The sequence below is a fragment of the Cervus canadensis genome, chromosome 30 (genome assembly GCF_019320065.1).
Source record: "Cervus canadensis isolate Bull #8, Minnesota chromosome 30, ASM1932006v1, whole genome shotgun sequence".
NCBI classification, from domain to species: Eukaryota; Metazoa; Chordata; class Mammalia; order Artiodactyla; family Cervidae; genus Cervus; species Cervus canadensis.
Window position 1 is genome coordinate 32913790 of NC_057415.1, and position 19670 is coordinate 32933459.

The window sequence follows — 19670 nt, forward strand, 5'->3', positions numbered from 1 at the left end:
CCTTCCTTTAACCGAACAACCTACCAACCGTGCGCAGTTCTCCCTCCCTACCTTTTCTGCTGTCTACTCTCTGAACTCCTCCAGCTTACACCTTCCTAGGTCCCCAAGACAGTGCTCAGGCAGAGACAAATACCTGAACCTTTCCTTAGGCAGGCAGGCCAAAAGATATACAGATATGGATTTACAGGGAAATCTTTTAATATATTGTTTCCCCTGCATAACACAAATCTGGACTGATAGAGTCTAGTATTGGGGAAAGTAAGTGTTCCTTTAGCAATACAGGAGAAGAAAAAAGAACTCTGAAGAAAAAACGAGAGTCACAACAGCTGCTTGAGTCATCCCTTAAATCTCTAATTCATTTAATGCACTGTAACCTGAAGACTTTGAACATTACACTCTGAAGTAAGCCAACAAATGTTCTCATTATAGGAGGCACTGACCATGTTGATTGTTTCCATCATGGGAGAGGATTTGGCAGCACTGAGTCGGGCGCTATCCATTGCAGCCTGAGAATACAAATGCAAGGACATTCGATCAATTAAGAAGAACCTCCGCAGACTCCCGCTGGGTGAGACTGCCAAATTAACAAATATTTTTAAAAAGAATATATAGATACAGCAAATTAAAACACAAGTCTAAATAATTTCCTCGGTCCTGCATTCAACCACAGATATGTAGAGGCAGCATCTCACCACAGGTTAGAAATGCAGATGACAGTTCAGTATTAACGACAGCTTTAACACCCCAGTATGGCTCTGAGCAAGTTATCCAGCATTCCGGAGCCTCGGGTTCTCCATCCAATAAATACACAGATTAAATAATTTTCCATCTAAGACATGATTTTTAATTTTCATACATGTTTTCCTTTAACTATGCAATGGACCCTCACATGGTATTTTAGTCCAAGAACTAGGGAGCAGGAGAGGCTGACACTATCCAGACATAATAAACAAGAAAAATTAGGCATATAGAAGTGACTTGCCTACGGCTGCGAAGTTTGAGCTATAATTTACGTTTCTTCATTCTCAACACCTATTAGGTGGGAACACAGAAAAGGGCAAGATTACTGCTGAAAGAGGGAAGAATGACTGAAGAAGAAAGACCAGTATCAGAGGAAAAGGGAATGAGAAGAGGACAGTGTGGGTGAACTAAAAAGCAAACACTGAACCGAGAGAAAGCTTCTACGATCACACGACAGGAGCGTGACAGCTCTAATAAAGACAGATGCAAAATATAAACGAGTGAAGAACAAACAGAGAAGAAACAATACAACTCACAAAACAAATACAGATGGCTAACACAATATGAAAAGACAACGGACAACTCTAATAACAGGAAACTGTAAATTAGAATGAGATTCTTATGCCAGAATGCCAGACTGATATTCAGTGCTGGCACAGATGTGGAGGAAAACAGAACATTCATAATTTCTGATATAAAATCTCTCGCACAAAAAGTTCAAAATAACCTCACTACAGAATACTACACATGCACTAAAAAGAACGAACCAGATGGACATGCACACGTGGTACTTTGTTAAAAACACAAATCAAGTTGCACAACAACATTTATAGTTTGATTCTATTTCAAAATTAATGTGTTTGTTGATTTTGTAGCCTATGACTACAAAAGAACTTGAAAGAAGACACAGGAAACTGCTGACAGCATGTACTCCTCAGGAATGACACTGCGCTGCCAGAGAAGAGGGGACTCCTGGGGGAATACTTTCTACACTTCTCTGTTGTTTTAATTTTTCACAGCAAATATATTTCATCTGTAATTTAAAGGAAAAAAAAGAACCCACAACTCTGATTAAGAGACTAGGGAACTACAGTATACCTAAAAAGCAAAATACTTTTGAACCATGCCAAAGTCTAGCTAGAAATCCTCTTGACTTGTAGGACAAGAATGGTTCATAGAGAAAGACTCTGAGGGTGTAGACTTAACCCCTACAAAATAAACAAACATATACCAAAAACTCTGTTAAATAAATGAACTGATACGTTTTTTTGGCTAGAAGTGTCATTTTTCACTCACTTCACATAATAGTGTATGAGTCCTCTCCCCGCCCACCCCACTACTAAAAAAAAAACACCGCATGTGGTTATAGGAGTCAAGTTGTTTCGAGAGTGCTGGAAGTATCATTTGAGTCGTGGAGTTTGACCAAGGACCCTGGAGGACCTATTCAGTACCTTAACAGGGCTCGCCCTTCACAGTAACTGTCAATACGCTTGTGCTGTCAGCTCAGCTCACCTTTTCTTGGTCGGTAGCCCGGAGGCTCAGATAGTTGAGAACCTGGGGCTCCAATACGCTTAGGGACTCCAGCAGAGCTGGGATGAGTTTTGGCGCATGCGGCTTCAACATGGCTCCTGCACTTTTGCTGATCTTCACCAGGGTGTTGATACTACAGACACACAAACACAACTCTTGAGTCCTTTTAACAAAAGGAAGTAGCCCTACAAGTCTAGTCATGAGGATATTCTGCAGTTTCCTGCATTAAGAACACAGTCCCTTGGGTTCAGAGCCTGGTCTTAGCTCTGTGTTGTTCTTCTGGGTTTTGCTTCTACTTTTGATTAAAGAAAATTTCACGCATGTATGAAAGCAGAGAGGATCATAAATGAAATTCTATTATGTTCTCCACCCAGTTCAACAATTAGCAACCTTTGGCCAATTCTGTCTCACTTATACATCCACCATACATACACTTTTTACCCCTACCGTCACAGTATTTTGAAGCATGATCCCTGACTTAACTTCAGTATGTGTCACCAAGAGAGCAGGACTCATCATCATCAAAATACCATTTCGCACTTAAAAAATATTAAGAATTCTTTTCGTATCATCTAATATCCAAATTTCCCTGATTGTTCCAGAAACCAGCTTAAGAGCTGGTTTGATGGAATTGAATCTAGAGTCCATCCACACATTGCAATTTACTGCATTTCTTAAATCTTTTTTCACAGTGCCCTCCTCCCTCTTTTCTTCTTATAATTTATTTGTCCTCACTTATCATATTCCAGTGGTATCACTTAACATGTTCCTCTGTAGCTTATACAGATCTGCAGGCTAAATCAAGTTTAGTTCAAATTTTTTGTTAATAAGAATCTTTTATAGATGGTCTGTCATGTCCTATCCCATCACATCAGGATGCTATCTTTTTCTGTGCCCTTAAGAGTGATCAGAGGGTTCAAGTTTGGTCAGCACAAACCAACCATCCACTGTACCCCTCCCCATCAGCCTTTCACCAGTGGACTTAGAGCCACTTACGATCATTACCTGGGTCATCTTACTGAGGACAGCAAAATGGTGGTATCCTAATTTTATCATGCCTCTGCATTTGTTAGCTGAATCCTTCTAAAAAGAACTTTCCCAAACCAACTACTTGATTACCACAAAATGGTGTTGATACTACTAATTTGATCTAATATAAAAAGTGAAATAAAAATGGAATTCATGAAGTTTCTAGATAGTATTCTAGTTTAAAAAAAAAAAAATGAAACTAGAATCTCCCACTACTGACTTTAACTTAGAAGAGCCATATAGATCTAAATATGTGTTTCTTGACTATTTCACAGGTAGTAAACAGCTTATTTTAAATGTAATAATTGGTAAAATGTTACTAAGTAGTATAATCAACAAGCAAGCTTCCCAAGAACTTGCTTAACAGAGGCATAACAAGATGTGCCTGCTGGGGGCAGAGGCCAATGACAAGAAAAGAACACACTTCACTCAAGGCTGAGGCAGAGTGGCAGAACGCTGGACAGAAGCAAGCTTCCCAAGAGAACGTCTCTGCAAATATGTTCTGACTCGCCACTTCTCACACATGCTCTTGGGTCACCCCAATGGATTCTCCTCAACTCTCTTCTCCATATGTTCCAGAATCTTAACCTTTGAAGAAATCCAATTTCTACTGGATGGCTAAGAACTAAGTGAATCCAGCATATTCATCTCATCGGCTGATTCAAACCTGAGGGCTCGAACTTCTGTCACTGGACTCATCATCCCTTTGTCCAGAAGGCAGGGCAGGAGGACAGCAATGGTTCTCTGGCCAGCTGCTCCTTTGGCGGGGTCACACATTTTCACACAGACCTCACAGGCAAAAGAGCACAGAAATTAGTGGACCCGACCCCTCATCTGATAAAGCGTTCATCTGACAAAACACTTCCTATTTCCTACAGCCACAGAAAAGAGTAAGTGATGCTACACTTTCTACCATTCCACAGAGAGAAAAAGAAGACCTCGTGATCTGGGGTTGAGTCCTAGGGCTGCCAATAACTAAACAGAAAACCTGCTAACACATTTTACTTTCTAAGCTTTGGTCTTCTAATTCGTCGAACAGGCAACAGCTGAAGATGAAATAAGAAACCATTTAGGAAAGCACTCTGAAGAGGCTTAAGGTTTTGTTACCATGATGATCACCAATAACTTTGGATGGCAGCGTAGCACAGAGGTCAAGAACACAAATATGGAAGAAGAAACACCTGGGTTTAAAACCCAGTTTTACTACATACTAATAATGTGACTTACAACAAGGTGTGTACAGCTAGAACACATTAGAAGGCCCTGATACACCACAAAACAAAACGCAAATGGGAAACTAGTTTCAAAAATGCTGCCAATCTCATAATTATGAAAGGTAGGTTAACACATAAACACAGCAATAATGAAGAGAATAGATGTTGCTTGATCTAAATGTAATGTGTGCTTCAGAGTCAAGATAAAGTCTTATCTTATATAAAGGCCCAGAAGAGCCGACCATTTAAAGAGCCCAGAGATAAACTTTGTTAAAAATACTCATATTCTAATGTAATACCACCCAGTTTCCCATTCACTGGGTTTCCTTTGTGGCTCAGATGGTAAAGAAGCCGCCTGCAATGCGGGAGACCTGGGTTCGATCCCTGGGTTGGGAAGATCCCCTGGAGAAGGGAAAGGCTACCCCACTCCAGTATTCTGGCCTGGAGAATTCCATGGACTACAGCCGATGGGTTCGCAGAGTCAGGACATGACTAAGTGACTTTCACTTTCTTTCACTTCGCCATTCATTGTTAAGAACAGTAGGTTGTAACATGAAGTCAATTACAATGCAACTAAATGTCACTTTATATGACAGAAAATTGTTATTATTTTCATTGTCACATAGAATCCTGCCCCACTTTACCCCCAGTAAAAGATTAAGAGTTTTCACCTTGCTCAGAGTTTTCAGAGCTAGTTCTGCTGCTTTTCGTACAGATTCCTAAAAAAAAAAAGAGAAGTCTGATATCATACAAGTCAGAGTTTCCATCTCATCTACCCCCAAATATGCATTTAAAATGCCTCCAAATCTACACAAATTGATGAAAAACCCCACTTTCATTAACAAGTAAAAACAGTCTTTCACTAGGCTCTGTGCCCATCAAGGAGCATATTACCATGAGGGACTATTATTTTTTAAATTAGATACAACCTATCTTAACCATACAAAAATATGGATATTTAAATATAACAGCTTAGGAACTAAATTGATTATAAAAGCAACTGTGTGAAGATGTATGTGAAGATTCTCAAAGACCTAAAAAATCTCTGATGAATACAGAAAAAAAAAAAAAAAGAAGCATCTAATTTTAATTGTAAGATTGAAAAATCTAAAACTGAGATTGCCAAGGCAAAATTCAGAGAAAAACTGGACACATTATTTGGGAATGACTGATCCAACTTATGAAACTGATCAAAGTAGAGTTATATTGGATTATTTCTAAACTATTATTTGTCCTTCATCAACAGCATCACAAGATCTCTACTGAAAGAAAATCAAGCAGTAGCTACCCTTTATTTAAAAAAAAAAAAAAAAAAAGGTAATTAAATTTAGACCTAAAGATACTTAACCTTACCACTTCACAGACAGATCAAGACTGAAACTTTGGAGGAAAATTTGGAAAATTCTGGTCTTCTATAAAGTTGTCTGGATACTGAATTTTGAAATATGTAACATACATATCTTAACAATTCCAATTTATGCTAGCCTACAAATAAATGCAGGTTTGTTTATACAGTACCTTTATATCATCTTGTACTCTAAAGAGGGTTTCCCAAATTTCTGGAAGTTTATCAATGATGTCATCTAGGGGTCTTCCTCTTAATAAATCATTCAGAGCTAAGCAGCTGAAAATAAACAATTTGGTTTCAGATATATGATCAAAAAAGCTCAGTCTTTTACTACAAAATATTCATACCAGATAAGAATACGGTTTCTGCCTCTACCTGTAGTCTTAACCCCTTTACTCCAAGACAGGTATGAGTACTCTCTCCTTGATGCCTGAGATATACCACATGCATACGGCATTTACAGCCATCAAACGTCTGTGTCCCACAACTATAATATAATCTCTTTCAGATGACACATCATCATTTTTTACTTAGCTATCTACTTCCAGGGCCTAGCACACTACCAAGCACATAGCAGACGCTGAGTAGACCTAAATTATTTATATATAAATAAATGCTACCCTACAAAGTTATGAGACTATATAAATGCATCCTGATGTCTAAGTTAACAAGTGAGCTGCTATTCTAATCAGGCTGGCCAAAAAGTTCATTCAGGTTTTTCAGTGTGGTGGCATGGGAAAATCTGAACAAACTTTGACCAACCCAATAAGTCATACTTAGGAAAATTAAGACAACTTAGGAAAACCACTGGCTATAGCTTAAATGTTATTAATGGTCTAACCCAACCAGAAATATGCTTTTTAGTGGTTTTAACTCATTCTTTTTGCACAAGGTATAAAACCTGGAAATTTGAAGGGGAAAAGAAATGCAGTTTTGACTAGTTATATTTCCAAAAATGATACCTGGATTCTCGAACTCGCCACATATTGCTGGTTAGATTCTTAACCAAATCTTGAAGAATTTCCTTCAAATACTTATCCACCTAATGAGAGTAAAAGGATAAAATTAAAAATGCAAAATCCATCAATAATCAAATGATGCATCTCTACCACACTGTGTTTCTATATGTAACAGCCTAAGTGTCTCTCTAGGCCTTTCAGTCCACAATTCTCTCCCCACTTTGGTTGCTAAAAGCTGCCCAACCGATTACCTTAAAATGCAAGCATGATCTCTTATTTTCCTCAGTGTGTGATAATAAAGTCCAATCACCCAGGTGTGCATATGAAGACCTCCTGCAACTCTCTGGCTCCCACGGCCTCACATCCTGTCTCGCCCCCACTCACCCCCGCTTCCTGGCACACGTTACCTCGAGCTCTTCTATCACCTACTTGCCTGGCTAACTTCTATCTGTCTGAGATTCAGATCAGGCCTCACCTTCACAGACAAGGATCCTCTATCCTGCCCTGGTGCCCACGGCGCCTGCTTCAGTGCCTCATATCGGACGGCACAGTCACCGTCCTGCCCCCCACACTGAGACCTCAAGGGCAGGGGCAGCCTCTCACTTGTCTTTGCTTCCCTGGTACCCTGCACAGTGTCTGGCACATGAAGAAGGATCTGACTGTTCAGAATGAAGATGAATTTAACCTTTCAGTTTTGCTATACACTTCTCCATTTGATGATAACAACACCCTGATAGCAGACTCACTCTGACTGATTCAAAACTGGGAATGGCATACGACAAGGCTGTATATCGTCACCCTGCTTGTTTAACTTACATGCAGAGGACATCATGCGAAACACTGGGCTGGATGAATCACAAGCTGGAATCAAGACTGCTGGGAGAAATATCAATAACCTCAGATATGCAGATGACACCACCCTAATGGCAGAAAGTGAAGAGGAACTAAAGAGCCTCTTGATGAAGGTGAAAGAGGTGAGTGAAAACTCTGGCTTGAAACTCAACATTCAAAAAACTAAGATCATGGCAACCAGTCCCCTCACTGCATGGCAAAAAAGAAGAGGAAAAAAGCAGAAGCAATGACAGATTTTATTTTCCTGAACTCCAAAGTCACTGTGGATGGTGACTGAGCCATGAAATTAAAAGACACTTGCTCCTTGGAAGGAAAGCTATGACAAATCTAGACAGCATACTAAAAAGCAGAGATATCATTTTGCAAACATCAGTCGGTATAGTCAAAGCTATGGTTTTTCCAGTAGTCATGTAGAGAAGTGAGAGTTGGACCATATAGAAGGCAAACCACCCAAGAATTGATGCTTTCAAATTATGCTGTTGGAGAAGATTCTTGAGAGTCCCTGGGACAGCAAGGAAACCAAACCAGTCAATCCTAAAAGATATCAACCCTGAATATTCATTGGAACGACTGGTGCTGAAGCTGAAGCTCCAGTACTTTGGCCACCTGATGTGAAGAGCTGATTCATTGAAAAAGACCCTGATGCTGGGAAAGCAGAAAGAGAAGGACGGCAGCAGAGGATGAGATGGTTAAATAGCATCACCGACTCAACGGACACAAATTTGAGCAAACTCTGGAAGATAGTAGAGGAGAGAGGAGCCTGGCATGCTGCAGTCTGTGGGGTCGCAAACAGTCGGGCAGGACTTAGCAACTACACAACAATAACAGAACTTCAAAACTTTTGGCTTTCCCACTTTTACTCTCCTAGGTAAGAGAGGTTTTGTTATCCTCACTGATATGCAAGAAAACCAAGAGAGGAAGGGAATAACTCATCTAAAATTAAAGAAACTGATGTCTTTCTAAGCCCATGTCTCTAGACAGTCTCCATAGTGATCTCATCCTCACCTGTGGCTTTACCTTCCATGCAGAGAGATGACACTCACATCTCAAGAGCCTGAACTCAGCCGACGAGATCTCGGCTGACTCATTTGTACCAAGTACTCTCCTAGAGCAAACAGAACTCATCGAACCCTCAAAGTGAAACCCTCCAATGCCTTCCAGCACCAGACTGGAGAGAGAGGAACGGGCCGCATCATGTTTAGGGATGGAAAGACACTGTAAGGGTCATGGGGTTTATTTATCTGAACTAGGATTTGCTATATGGCACAGGGAGCTCAGGTCGGTGCTCCGTGACAACCTAGGGAGGTGGGATGGGAAGGGAGGGAGGAGGAAGTTCCAAGAGGGAGGGCACATACGTGTACCTATGGCTGATTTATGCTGCTGACAGGAGAAACTAATACAATCTTGTAAAGTAGTTACCCTCCAACTGAAAATAAATTTTAAAAATTTTTTAAAGAAATACAAAACAGAAAAAAAAAAAAGTAGAACAACTAGACAGGAGATCAACACCATGATAAACTACCTAGATCCAACAGATATTTATAGAACATTTTTTTCAATAATAGCAGAATGCAAATTCTTCTAAAGTACACATGGAACATTCTCCAGGGTCACTATTTGCAAGGTCATAAAACGTTACAAAACATTTAAAAGGACTGAAATCATACAAAATGTGTTTGATCATAATGGAATAATAATAAATCATAATACATTAATAATCAATAACAGAAGGAAACTATACTATTTAATCCATGATATTTTCATGTTTTTCACCATGGAACGCTCCCTGACCTAATCCCATCCTTGGGAAAACAGCAGCTAAAATAAAGTATTATCTGCTTGAAAAGATAAATTGATAAAAAATAAAGTGATCGAGGAAGCCACCAAAGGAGTTCAACCCAAAACACAATCCAATTTGCATTTTTAAAAATCACTTTTACTGCTGGTAAGTAAATGAAGGAGGGCAAATACAAAAGAAAGATGACAACGTATTCATCAGGGAAGAATTAGGGAAAAAAGAGAGTACATTCAAGAAATATTTTGCAGGGAATTCCATGGCAGTCCAGTGGTTAAGACTCAGTGCTTTCACTGCCATAGGCTCAGGTTCGATTCCCGGTCAGGGAGCTAAGAGCCTGAAAACCACACTGTGCAGTCAAAAAAAAAAAGGAAAGAAAGAAATACCTTGGAAGAATCAACAGAATTTGCTACTAGATTCAACTGAGGGTGGGATGAGACAGACAATAATCAAGATGACACCCAGTTTTGCAGCTTGGATAAATGGATGAACATACAAGAAGAGAGCGGGAAGGCTGTGATGGTTTCTGTTTGTGGCCACAAGGCATGTGGGATCTTGGTTCCCAGAACAGGGATCAAACCTGCATCCCCTGCAGTGGAAGCACAGTCTCTTAACCACTGGACCTCTAGGGAAGTCCCAAGGGAAGGCTGTTTTTCTTAAGTCCTGTTCTGAACGTGTTAGGTCTAACATATCTTGAAATGACATCCAAGTGACAATGTCAAGCAGGCAGTGAGATATATCAAAACAAGTCAGGAACACAAGTCGTGCCTGGGTCAGAAGAATAAGACTGGGAACCATCATAATCAAGGTGACATTTACAAGCCCTGGGACTGACAGCTCATCTCAAAGGAGAAAGTAGAGAGAGAAAAAGGTACTCAGAGGCAAGTCCTGAGAAATCCTAATCTAACAATGCGAGAGAATATGAGAAGCAGTCAAACATGGTAACTGCCTGCTTCCTCATCTACCTCCTGTTCTCCACTGCATCAGTGCTATCGACACATAGTTTTCCATTGGTGTGGATATACTGACATTTCCTTAACCATCTACCCACTAGACATTTCATTACTTCCATTTTTGAGGTTTCAATAAATGATGCCATGTGCATCTTTGGTACCCTGAAAGGAGGAAGAAAGCAAGAAGGTAAAAGAAAGTCTATCTATTTAAACAAATAGGTATACAGAGGAGAAAGGAAGGTAAGCCTGGGTTTACATCCCACCTGTGATCTGGGACAAGGGTTCACAGATACTTGCCATTGACTTGTCAGTGACCAGTGCATTCCAAATACTTGTCATGGCCTGTCGAATGCCAAGGTTGGGATCAAATTGGTAACGATAAAGACGCGGAACTAGCTGAGGCAGGAAAGGAGCCAGCTGTTCTCCAGCTCTGGTAGCAATTACATTAAAACCAAATGCAGCACCCTAAAACACAGTAACAGATGAAGTGGCTCAGACACACCTACTGCAATAAAATATCAACACATTAAATACCACAAAACTTTCCCTCCTAACCTTGTCCCTGCAGACAGCCTCATTTACTGCATGTTCAGTATCAATACTATACCAGCTCTATCAGACTGCGTTATCAATTGTCACCGTCTGCCAGTGAGGCAGGTTTGATTTGAAGGGAAGAAAAAAAATAAAACTGTCCGGCAACAGCCACTTACCTTCCTAGAGTTCCACATTGCATGATGGTTGGCTAGATTCATAAATTTATACACCAGATCCGGCTGACTAAGATCACTTGCCAGAGAACAGAGCTCCTTGTAAGTAGAGAGGCCCTGGCTTGAAAACAAGAACCAAAAAGTATGCAGTAATGTATTTCTCTACTTCCAGACTAATAAAAAGTACACTATGAATATCACTAGGACATTTTAAAATTACTTTTTCACTAAATTTCCAATACTGAGTTATCTCATTACCACAGAGGCAGAGAACCAGAGTGAGGAGAATGTAAGAAGTCGCCTAATTCAGTTCTCAGCAACAGCTGGTGAATGACCTACGGCACTTAACGATGCCCGTGCGGGTGGAGCCCTCGTCACCTCCGAGGCAGCGATAATTCTTCAGTACACTGTGCACCAGAGTCTGTGGATCCTGACAGAGCCATCTGAAGACAACTTCTGTCTTCCCTACGTTTTTGCTAAGCTAGAGTGATAAGAACTTTTTTGAATCGCCCTCCCAGTCCAGTCCCGGGCTCCTTGATGGGTCAGGATCTCGTAAATGTCGGCAGCCGTTCAGCTCCTTCTTGGCTCCTGGCCGTGTCCTGCCCCCTCACTCCTCGGGTGAGGATCCCGAGGTCCCCTTCAATCAAATTCCAGTACATAGAACTCCATCTCAGTCTGGTTTCCAGGAAACTGAATCTAAAAACCTATGCTTTTTCTCTGCAGGTTCTTCTTCCGCTAACACACAACACTTCCCACGAGGCTGTAAATCAGCTCGGAGTGTTCTCTCCACTGGATGGAAGGCGTCTCCAATGATGGCTGGATTTGCCGCACTTACCCGTCGGGGGTTTTGCCAAGGCTTCCTCCCTGAAACACCACTGTCTCTCCGGAAACTTCATGTTTAGTTCTAAACAAAACAACAGCAAGAATTTACATGAGCCTCAGAATTTTCATACTGCCATTCCACTAATGTATACATTTCAGCTGTAAACTGATAAAATCAAACTCCCTATTAAGTATCTACAGTGAGCAAGATGTAAAGCCAACTCACCCCTCTCATTAGCCTGAGAATTTTGTAAAATGAAGTCTAGGAAGAACAAAAGGATTCTCTTCTCAGATCAGACTGTGCGGGACATGCAAGTCCTCTCTCCTGTCTTCATTTCCATTTAGCCAATCCTAATTATGGTACTTCTGTAATACAATGCTTTACCTATCCCCAGATCATTCATTCAGTTTTCAAAGCCTGACTTCTTGGCATGTTTACAAACAGTAATTTAGTTTACTTTCTAAACAGTATACACTGGATAATTAAACTGTTGTCCACAGCATGGCAGTTGATGACTTGCAATTTAGAAAAGACTTAATAAACAGGAAAATCAAAAGCTGAACTTTCTCTCTTTCACTGCATATTCTTGGTATCTGCAAAACTTGCCCTGCATGTTCAAATCTGAAGTTTTCAAGTTTACCATACCTTTTGCCAGTCATCAGTGTTTCTACAAGAGTAGAAACCAATTCCTGTTGATCTTGTTCATTGCCCAATTCATACACCAACCCAAGGCCTTTCGAGGCAACATCCTGGCTCAGTTCTACACAAAAGTCAGACAAAACAATATTCTTTTAAGAAAAATTTGTTCTCTAGCCATCAAGTGAAAAAAACTTTAAACTTGTAACGTTAACCAAAAATGATATCAAAGCAAAGATACGAAAACACCATGAACTTATTTTGTTTAAAAATGTATTAAATCATTCGAGTGGACAGGACACCAGCCAAGTCCCTGTAACTGAGACCCGCATTCACACAACACCCACCTCACACATCAAGCCAACCCTGCGGGGCCTTAGGGTGCAGTGCACAGTGACAGACGGTCAGTGGACGCACGGCGCACACGTGAGAGCTAATCAATGTCAGGAGGACCCACGGGTAATTTTTAAATGAAAAGTCAGTATTATATCACATGTTTAAAACAATTTATCAAACAAAGCTACTATTTAAATATCTAACACACAGATTTGCACCCTCTCCTAAGCTTAAATCACAAAGGGGAAAAATGAATCCTAAGTAGAAGAAAGCTATTATTTAGTAGAAGCTACGAATGTTAAAGATAGTCTCAGCTCCACTTTCAAATGCAAAACTGATCTAATGAATAAATTATTCATTCATGAATAAAATTAAAGGGCTTCTCAGGTGGCGCTATAGTAAAGAACCTGCCTGCCAATGCAGGAGACATGAGAGATGCAAGCGATGTGGGTTTGATCCCTGGATCAGCAAAATACCCTGGAGGAGGGCACAGCAACCCACTCCAGTATTCTTGCCTGGAGAATACCATAAGCAGGGGAGTTTGGCAGGCTATAGTACATGGACTTGCAAGGAGTTGGACACAACGGAGCAATTAACACACACAATGAATAAGTACGTAAGAATCAAGTTGCCTGTAGCCTTCTCTTATGGTCATAATCCAGATTTTTCAAAATTTAAGACACAAGTTTAAAGAATTTGGAAATCAAATATTTACCAATAACTTACCATCATTTTCTGACAGAACAGAAACAAATGCACTCTGGATTTCTTTAAGATGAGACTGAAATAAGAAAAAGGACATTCAGAACACTGAAACTCTACCACCTTGGGAGACTGAGAATCTTGCTCTCGGGGTACTGTGAAGTCTCACAGTCTGAGGCAGTCACAAACCCTGCTGTACCTCATCTCTGAAGGTGGCCAAGTTACCTGAAGGCTATACCGCTGACGGGCAGTCCATTCACACAGTCCAAACCTCCCCGCCCTCACCACTTGCTCTGACTTTACACCTTCAGGTTAAGAGTCATCCTCCAGTTCGTATGTATCAGGTATCAGCCTTCATTCCGTCATGTGTAGCTTATTTTGAAGTATGTGTTGCTGGTTCACAGCCCTTACCCCCATACATTTTCCTTCCGACTGCCTATCATAAATATCTCATAAACAGATTGCAACAGAGCTGGATCACATGTATAGATGGCCTACCTTCACTTCATTATGGGTACTCAGCTTCCTCACAAGAGAGAGGAGCCAGATGCACGCTGCTTGCCTCACATGTGGGTTGGGACTGACGATGTGTTTATTTAAAATCACATCCAGCACCCAGGGGACCACATCATTAACTTTGGCTCCTAGGGAAAAGCAAAGAATGACAAGAAGCAAATTAAAATAACTGAATAGAGCTTCCTGAAAAAAAAAAATTAAATTTTAATCAACATTTACTCAATAGAACAATGCTACTATATATTAAAATCTAAATGAATAAAGTATTTAAATAAATTGCTAAAGGAACTGATAATCATTCACTTCAGAGCCTAGCATAAACTAACTAACCTTTCAAAGGTACTGAGACACCTTTAGTTTCCTAGAATGAAAAATTATCACCAACATGGGGGAAGTTAGGCATGTGCAGTGGTGGTGGGTGTGGAAAACCTCTGTACCTTCCTCTTCATTTTGCTCTGAACCTGAAACTTCTCTAAGACACTGTCTTAATTTTTTAAATATACATATGATTAATGTAATTTTACTCATCGTGACTGTAGGGGGAAAAAAGTTATTTCCCCTCCTCCATATTCCCTTTGAACCTTAAATGCACATGAAGTTTTTAAAATAAATGCTTTTCATTTGTTTTTAAATTTTTATTGGGGTATAGTTAATTTACAATGTGGTGCTAATTTTGTCTTAATTTTCATTATCCCCATTTTCTCTGGTGTCAGTGATTTTTCTTTCTCTGCTGTATCTTTCCCATCTCCCATCTAAAAACTAACACGTAAACCAACCTCTATTAACCTCACTTTCCTCCTCCAGCTCCTACACCACTGTTTTCCTTCCTCTGTTCCTTCAGAGTTCCCCAACCTCAGCACTACTGAGGCCAGCAGGATTAGCCTCAGCAGGACACCTTGCTATGGAGAGCCATCCTGTGCCCTGGAGGGTGTTCACAGCATACGAGAGGGGTGAGGTCACTGTATCTGTAACGTGTAGTCAGAAAGTGACCCACGCAGTCACTAAAAGCCAGAGCGACTCAGCGGACAGACGCCCCCGCAGCGTGATTGGCACTGTGTGATAAGGAATCAGGGATGGGCTTCCCTGGGGGTAAACAATCTGCCTGCCAATGCAGGAGACACAGGCTCGACCCCTGGTCTGAGAAGACTCCATTCCTCGAGGAACAGCTAAGCCCAGGCGCCTTACTGAGCCTGTGCCCTGAGCCCACCTGCCCCGGCTCCTGAAGCCCAAGTACCCTGCAGCCCGTGCTCCACAAGAAAAGCCGCTGCACCGAGAAGCCCAACACTGCGACTGCAGACGAGCCCACACGCAGCAACCAAGGCCCGGCACAGCCAGGAATAAAGAAACAAAATTACTGACGCAGGGGGTGGGGTGCGGGAGGGGAGTAGGCTCCAGAGGGAGGGATGCATGTCTAATTACGGCTGACAGGCGTTGCTGTACCCCAGAAACCAACACAACATCATAAAGCAGTTTTCATCCAATTCAAAAATGAATTAAAAAAAAAAGGAAAATTACAAAGAAAAAAAAAAAAGAATCGGGGCACACAAAACTTGGGAGGTTGCTAGGCTTTGACCTCTGACACTGGCTAAACACCCCAAGGAATCCTCATGGACAGAGCACAGGTCTGAAGGGAATCGACAGCTAACTCCTCGGCCTCCTTGCCAGAGGACTAAAGAAACGGTTCTTGCTCATTTTGTGCTCCGTCTCCTTTAACCAACTATCTTTCTTGACTGAGCCAAACTCAGAAGACATATGCAATTATTGGAAAAAGAGTCAAAATGGAATGTACATATTTTTTCTTTGGCTTCAGAGGTGGTAGCAAGAACAGAAGAGGTTACACGGTGGGAATAAACCGATTAGTTGACAGTAAGGTACCGGCGGGGGGCGTATACTCCTCCTCGGTTACCAGCCAGGCATCCCGGGCGGCCACGGAACTCGTTCCTATCGCAGCACTGGTGATGGCCTCACCGATGGTGAACTGAAGTTCTATCTGCTTGGCCTGCAATGAAGGGGACAAGAGCCAGGGTCAGAGGGAACAGTTTCCAAAAACATCCATTTCCATACAAAGGCTCGTACTGGTCTTGGTTCTCAGCGTGCTGTTTCCACTCTTTTGCCTGGAATGCTCTAACAGGATGGTTGGAAAGTGGGGCAGGGTGAGGGGACAGAGCGCCCAAGAATGACTTCAAGATCTTTCCCGAAGGCCGCGTTGCACTTTTCACCTAGGCAGAGAACCACTAAGCAGTGATTTTTAATCTTTGGAAGACTGGAATCATTCACTTGGGGAGAAGGGCATGGACTGTGAAGCCACACACATCTCAATGGAAATTCTGTCTCTCACCGGTTAAGTTTAATATCATTAAACTCTGAGCCTCGATGTCATCTTTAACATGAGCATAAATAATACCATCACCCACCTCGTTCAGGTCATAGGGATTAAACAAGGTAAACGTACAAACGGTGACTAGGAGACACCTGATTGGTAATAACTGCACAATAACATTGGCCTTTATCACTGACAGACATCTCGTCTCTGTATACCTAAATTACATGATACCTGCAAGCTCCTCTCAAATGGTTGCAGGGCTTCCCTGGTAGCTCAGTCGGTAAAGAATCTGCCTGCAGTGCAGGGGACCTGGGTTAGATCCCTGGATCCAGAAGATCCACTGGAGAAGGAAATGGCAAACCACTCCAGTATTCTTGCCTGGAAAATCCCATGGACAGAGTAGCCTAGCGGGCTGGGATCGAAAGAGTCAGACACAACAACTTAGTGACTAAATCACCACTGCAAATGGTTTAGGAAAAACCCCAAAGAACCAAAAAGCAAATGTGGTAAAATGTAATTTAGTGAATTTGGATGAAGGATATAGAGGAGTCCTTTAAATTATTCATACAACTTCACTTTAAATTTGAAATTATTTCAAAAATCAAAACTATGTATATTTTATACATATATCCAAATTTTTTAAATCAGATTTGGAAATTGACACGTCTCACAATTGTGAATCACAACTGATATGGAATTGGGCCAGTCTTTGGCATTTCTCTCTCATGTTTGCTAGGAACTGGAAGAGACGTAAAGATAGGAGAATAAGAAGAGAATGAAGAACAGAGAGCATGAGGGCCATGGGAATACCGTCCTTTGGAAGAATTCTACAAAGGGAGACAGACGATAGTTTAGCTAATCCAAGCTCAATCTCTGACGGCTCAGATGGTAAAGAATCCCCCTGCAATGCAGGAGACCCGGGTTCGATCCCTGGGTCAGGAAGATCCCCTGGAGAAGGGGATGGCAACCCACTTCAGTATTTTTGCCTGCCATGGACAGAGGAGCCTCGTGGGCTACAGTCCTCAGGGCCGCGAAGAGTCGGAAACGGCTGAGACTAACACACACACAGACACACAGACACACACGCCCTATCAGCCAAGGGCTTTAGGCTTATTGAGGCATCAAGTGCTGAGACCTCACACCTCCTTCTCTGAGGAAAAATGCTTCAAGGGCTTTGGTCCTTATAGCTTTCCTGGTCAAAAGCTGCTCTTGGCAACTCGAAACTGAGAAAAGCTATCTCAACACAGAGGATCTCATAATAGGGATCCATTTTACGTGCCTGTTTTTACACGTTCACATGTTAATAACAATGTAGTTGGCATTACAAACAAAAACAAAACTCCCTAACTCCATCTGTGAAGACGATATCTAGACTTTAACGATTCTAGAAATAAAAGTGGCTGAACAGAGGTCATTACATTATTATTCTCTCTACTTCTGTGCATGTCTGAAGTTTTCCGTAATAAAGTCAAAAGAAAAAACAACAACAACAAAAACCTTTAGAACTCTGTCCTAGCTGACTGTGAATAAATTTTGCTTCTGATTCTTGCTCTTTTTTTTTATATCCTTTAATCTCTGCAGCATGTTTCAAACTCTTCATATTTCTAAATTTCTAAACTCTTATAATGTCTTCAGTAGCAAGTTAAGAATTGAGACAAACCTTCATTTATTTATATAAAACTGGAAGAAACCCAGGTCTATCACAGATTTAAAAAAAGAAAAAGGATGAGAAACCAGACATCACAAACTTTCCCCCAAGAGGTTACAACGTCAGTGACATCCAAGGAGAATCTGACATGAGTTTAATTCCTTGTCCAAAAATTTCACCTCAAAACTACTTCATCGAGACTCTAACAATCACACCACCAGGCCCCAGTTTTATGGGCTGCAGGGTTACAAAACAAACTCTGCCTTCAGTCCAGTGGGCAATTAGAAGCTGTGATAAATGTTGTCGGGAAAAATGTGGAGAGGACGAAAGCACAAAGAAATAACGAATCTCCCCTACTGTAGATGCAACAACCTGAGAAAGAAGGAAGTAAATAAGGGTCTTTCAAAAGCTCAGAACAGAGATGGACAAAGAGGCTGGTGAAGAAAAATGTAAGTGAAAACAACCAAAGCCCAACTGGGGCCAGATCAGGCTGTGTTGAGTCACTGATCACGCTGGCTAGCAGCTGTCGACTTGGAGGTCTTCTCCACCACATTGGACGTTTATCGAGAAGACATCAGACTCGAGAGCAGCCAGAACACCAGCACCTACTCCCCACAGCCAGCTGACAGGGTATATTTCCCCTTCTACTCACCCTGCACCATACTTTACTGAATAAATCATGAGAGAAGGACTTCCCCGCACAGGCGACTCAATCAATGCTGTGACTAGCACAGCCCACAGCTGGTGCTCAGTAAGCACTTGGTGAATGAATGAATGAAAGTCTCATTTTAAAACCTCACAACACGCAAAATTCCCACAACAAAAAAAGGTCTTTTGTCTAAATGACCAACAATCAGATAGCAATATAAATACCTCCACAGAATCCATCAGACCTTGCAAGAGGAGCTTCTGGTGAGGAAAATCTCCATCCCCAACTGGAAAATACCCCAGTGTTTGGATAGCTCTTTCTTTCATCTGCAAAAACAGAGAATGTTTTTTTTAATGAAGTATATAACAGCTTGGTCCCAGAGAAATGTTTTCTGGGAGAAAAATGAGAATGCAGGGAGGAGGAATCTGTCTAACTAAATGCATCAGTACAAGTTTGTTTTTCTTTTAAAGCATCTAATTGTCCAGAATTACGTCTATAAGACACTGGAGGTTGAAAGACATGAAACTAAGTTTATTAAGGGCCCACCATTACAAAAGAAGGAAGCACAAAGTCTTTAACTAGCTCAGTACCCTACAAACCATAACAGTTATAAATGTAGATTCTGGGTCCAGAAGAACCTAAGATCGGGTCACAGCTAGACCATTTTTAGTAGCCTTTGTGGCTATGTGACCTCAGACAAGTTACTTCACTTTTTTGTTATTTCCTCCTCTGGGAAAACAGAGATGACAAGCATACCTACTTCACTAGAGCTTCTGAGAATTCAGTTAACTAAACCATGTGAAGCGCTCAGCATATGCTTGGATGGTAATTTCTAGCTAATAACAGCTAATAAAAATTATACTGCAATCTTCTCGGTAAGTTTTAAAAAACAGCTAGATTGAGAATAAG

The 19670-nt window shown here is 41.2% G+C and overlaps 1 protein-coding gene across 4 annotated transcripts in view; it reads right to left on the reverse strand.

Annotated features, from left to right (window-relative positions):
* ECPAS (Ecm29 proteasome adaptor and scaffold) overlaps positions 1 to 19670 on the reverse strand; it is a 107539-nt gene that overhangs the window by 16110 nt on the left and 71759 nt on the right. For all 4 annotated transcript variants that reach the window (XM_043452898.1, XM_043452900.1, XM_043452897.1 and 1 more), the window contains 14 exons: positions 18986 to 19087; positions 16017 to 16140; positions 14124 to 14269; positions 13650 to 13704; positions 12597 to 12711; positions 11964 to 12032; positions 11132 to 11249; positions 10719 to 10886; positions 6825 to 6904; positions 6033 to 6138; positions 5186 to 5233; positions 3968 to 4089; positions 2254 to 2404; positions 441 to 506 (listed from right to left, as the gene is read on the reverse strand). In XM_043452898.1, the coding sequence (XP_043308833.1) occupies positions 441 to 506; positions 2254 to 2404; positions 3968 to 4089; positions 5186 to 5233; positions 6033 to 6138; positions 6825 to 6904; positions 10719 to 10886; positions 11132 to 11249; positions 11964 to 12032; positions 12597 to 12711; positions 13650 to 13704; positions 14124 to 14269; positions 16017 to 16140; positions 18986 to 19087 (1470 nt within the window). The remainder of the gene's footprint in view (positions 1 to 440; positions 507 to 2253; positions 2405 to 3967; positions 4090 to 5185; positions 5234 to 6032; positions 6139 to 6824; positions 6905 to 10718; positions 10887 to 11131; positions 11250 to 11963; positions 12033 to 12596; positions 12712 to 13649; positions 13705 to 14123; positions 14270 to 16016; positions 16141 to 18985; positions 19088 to 19670) is intronic.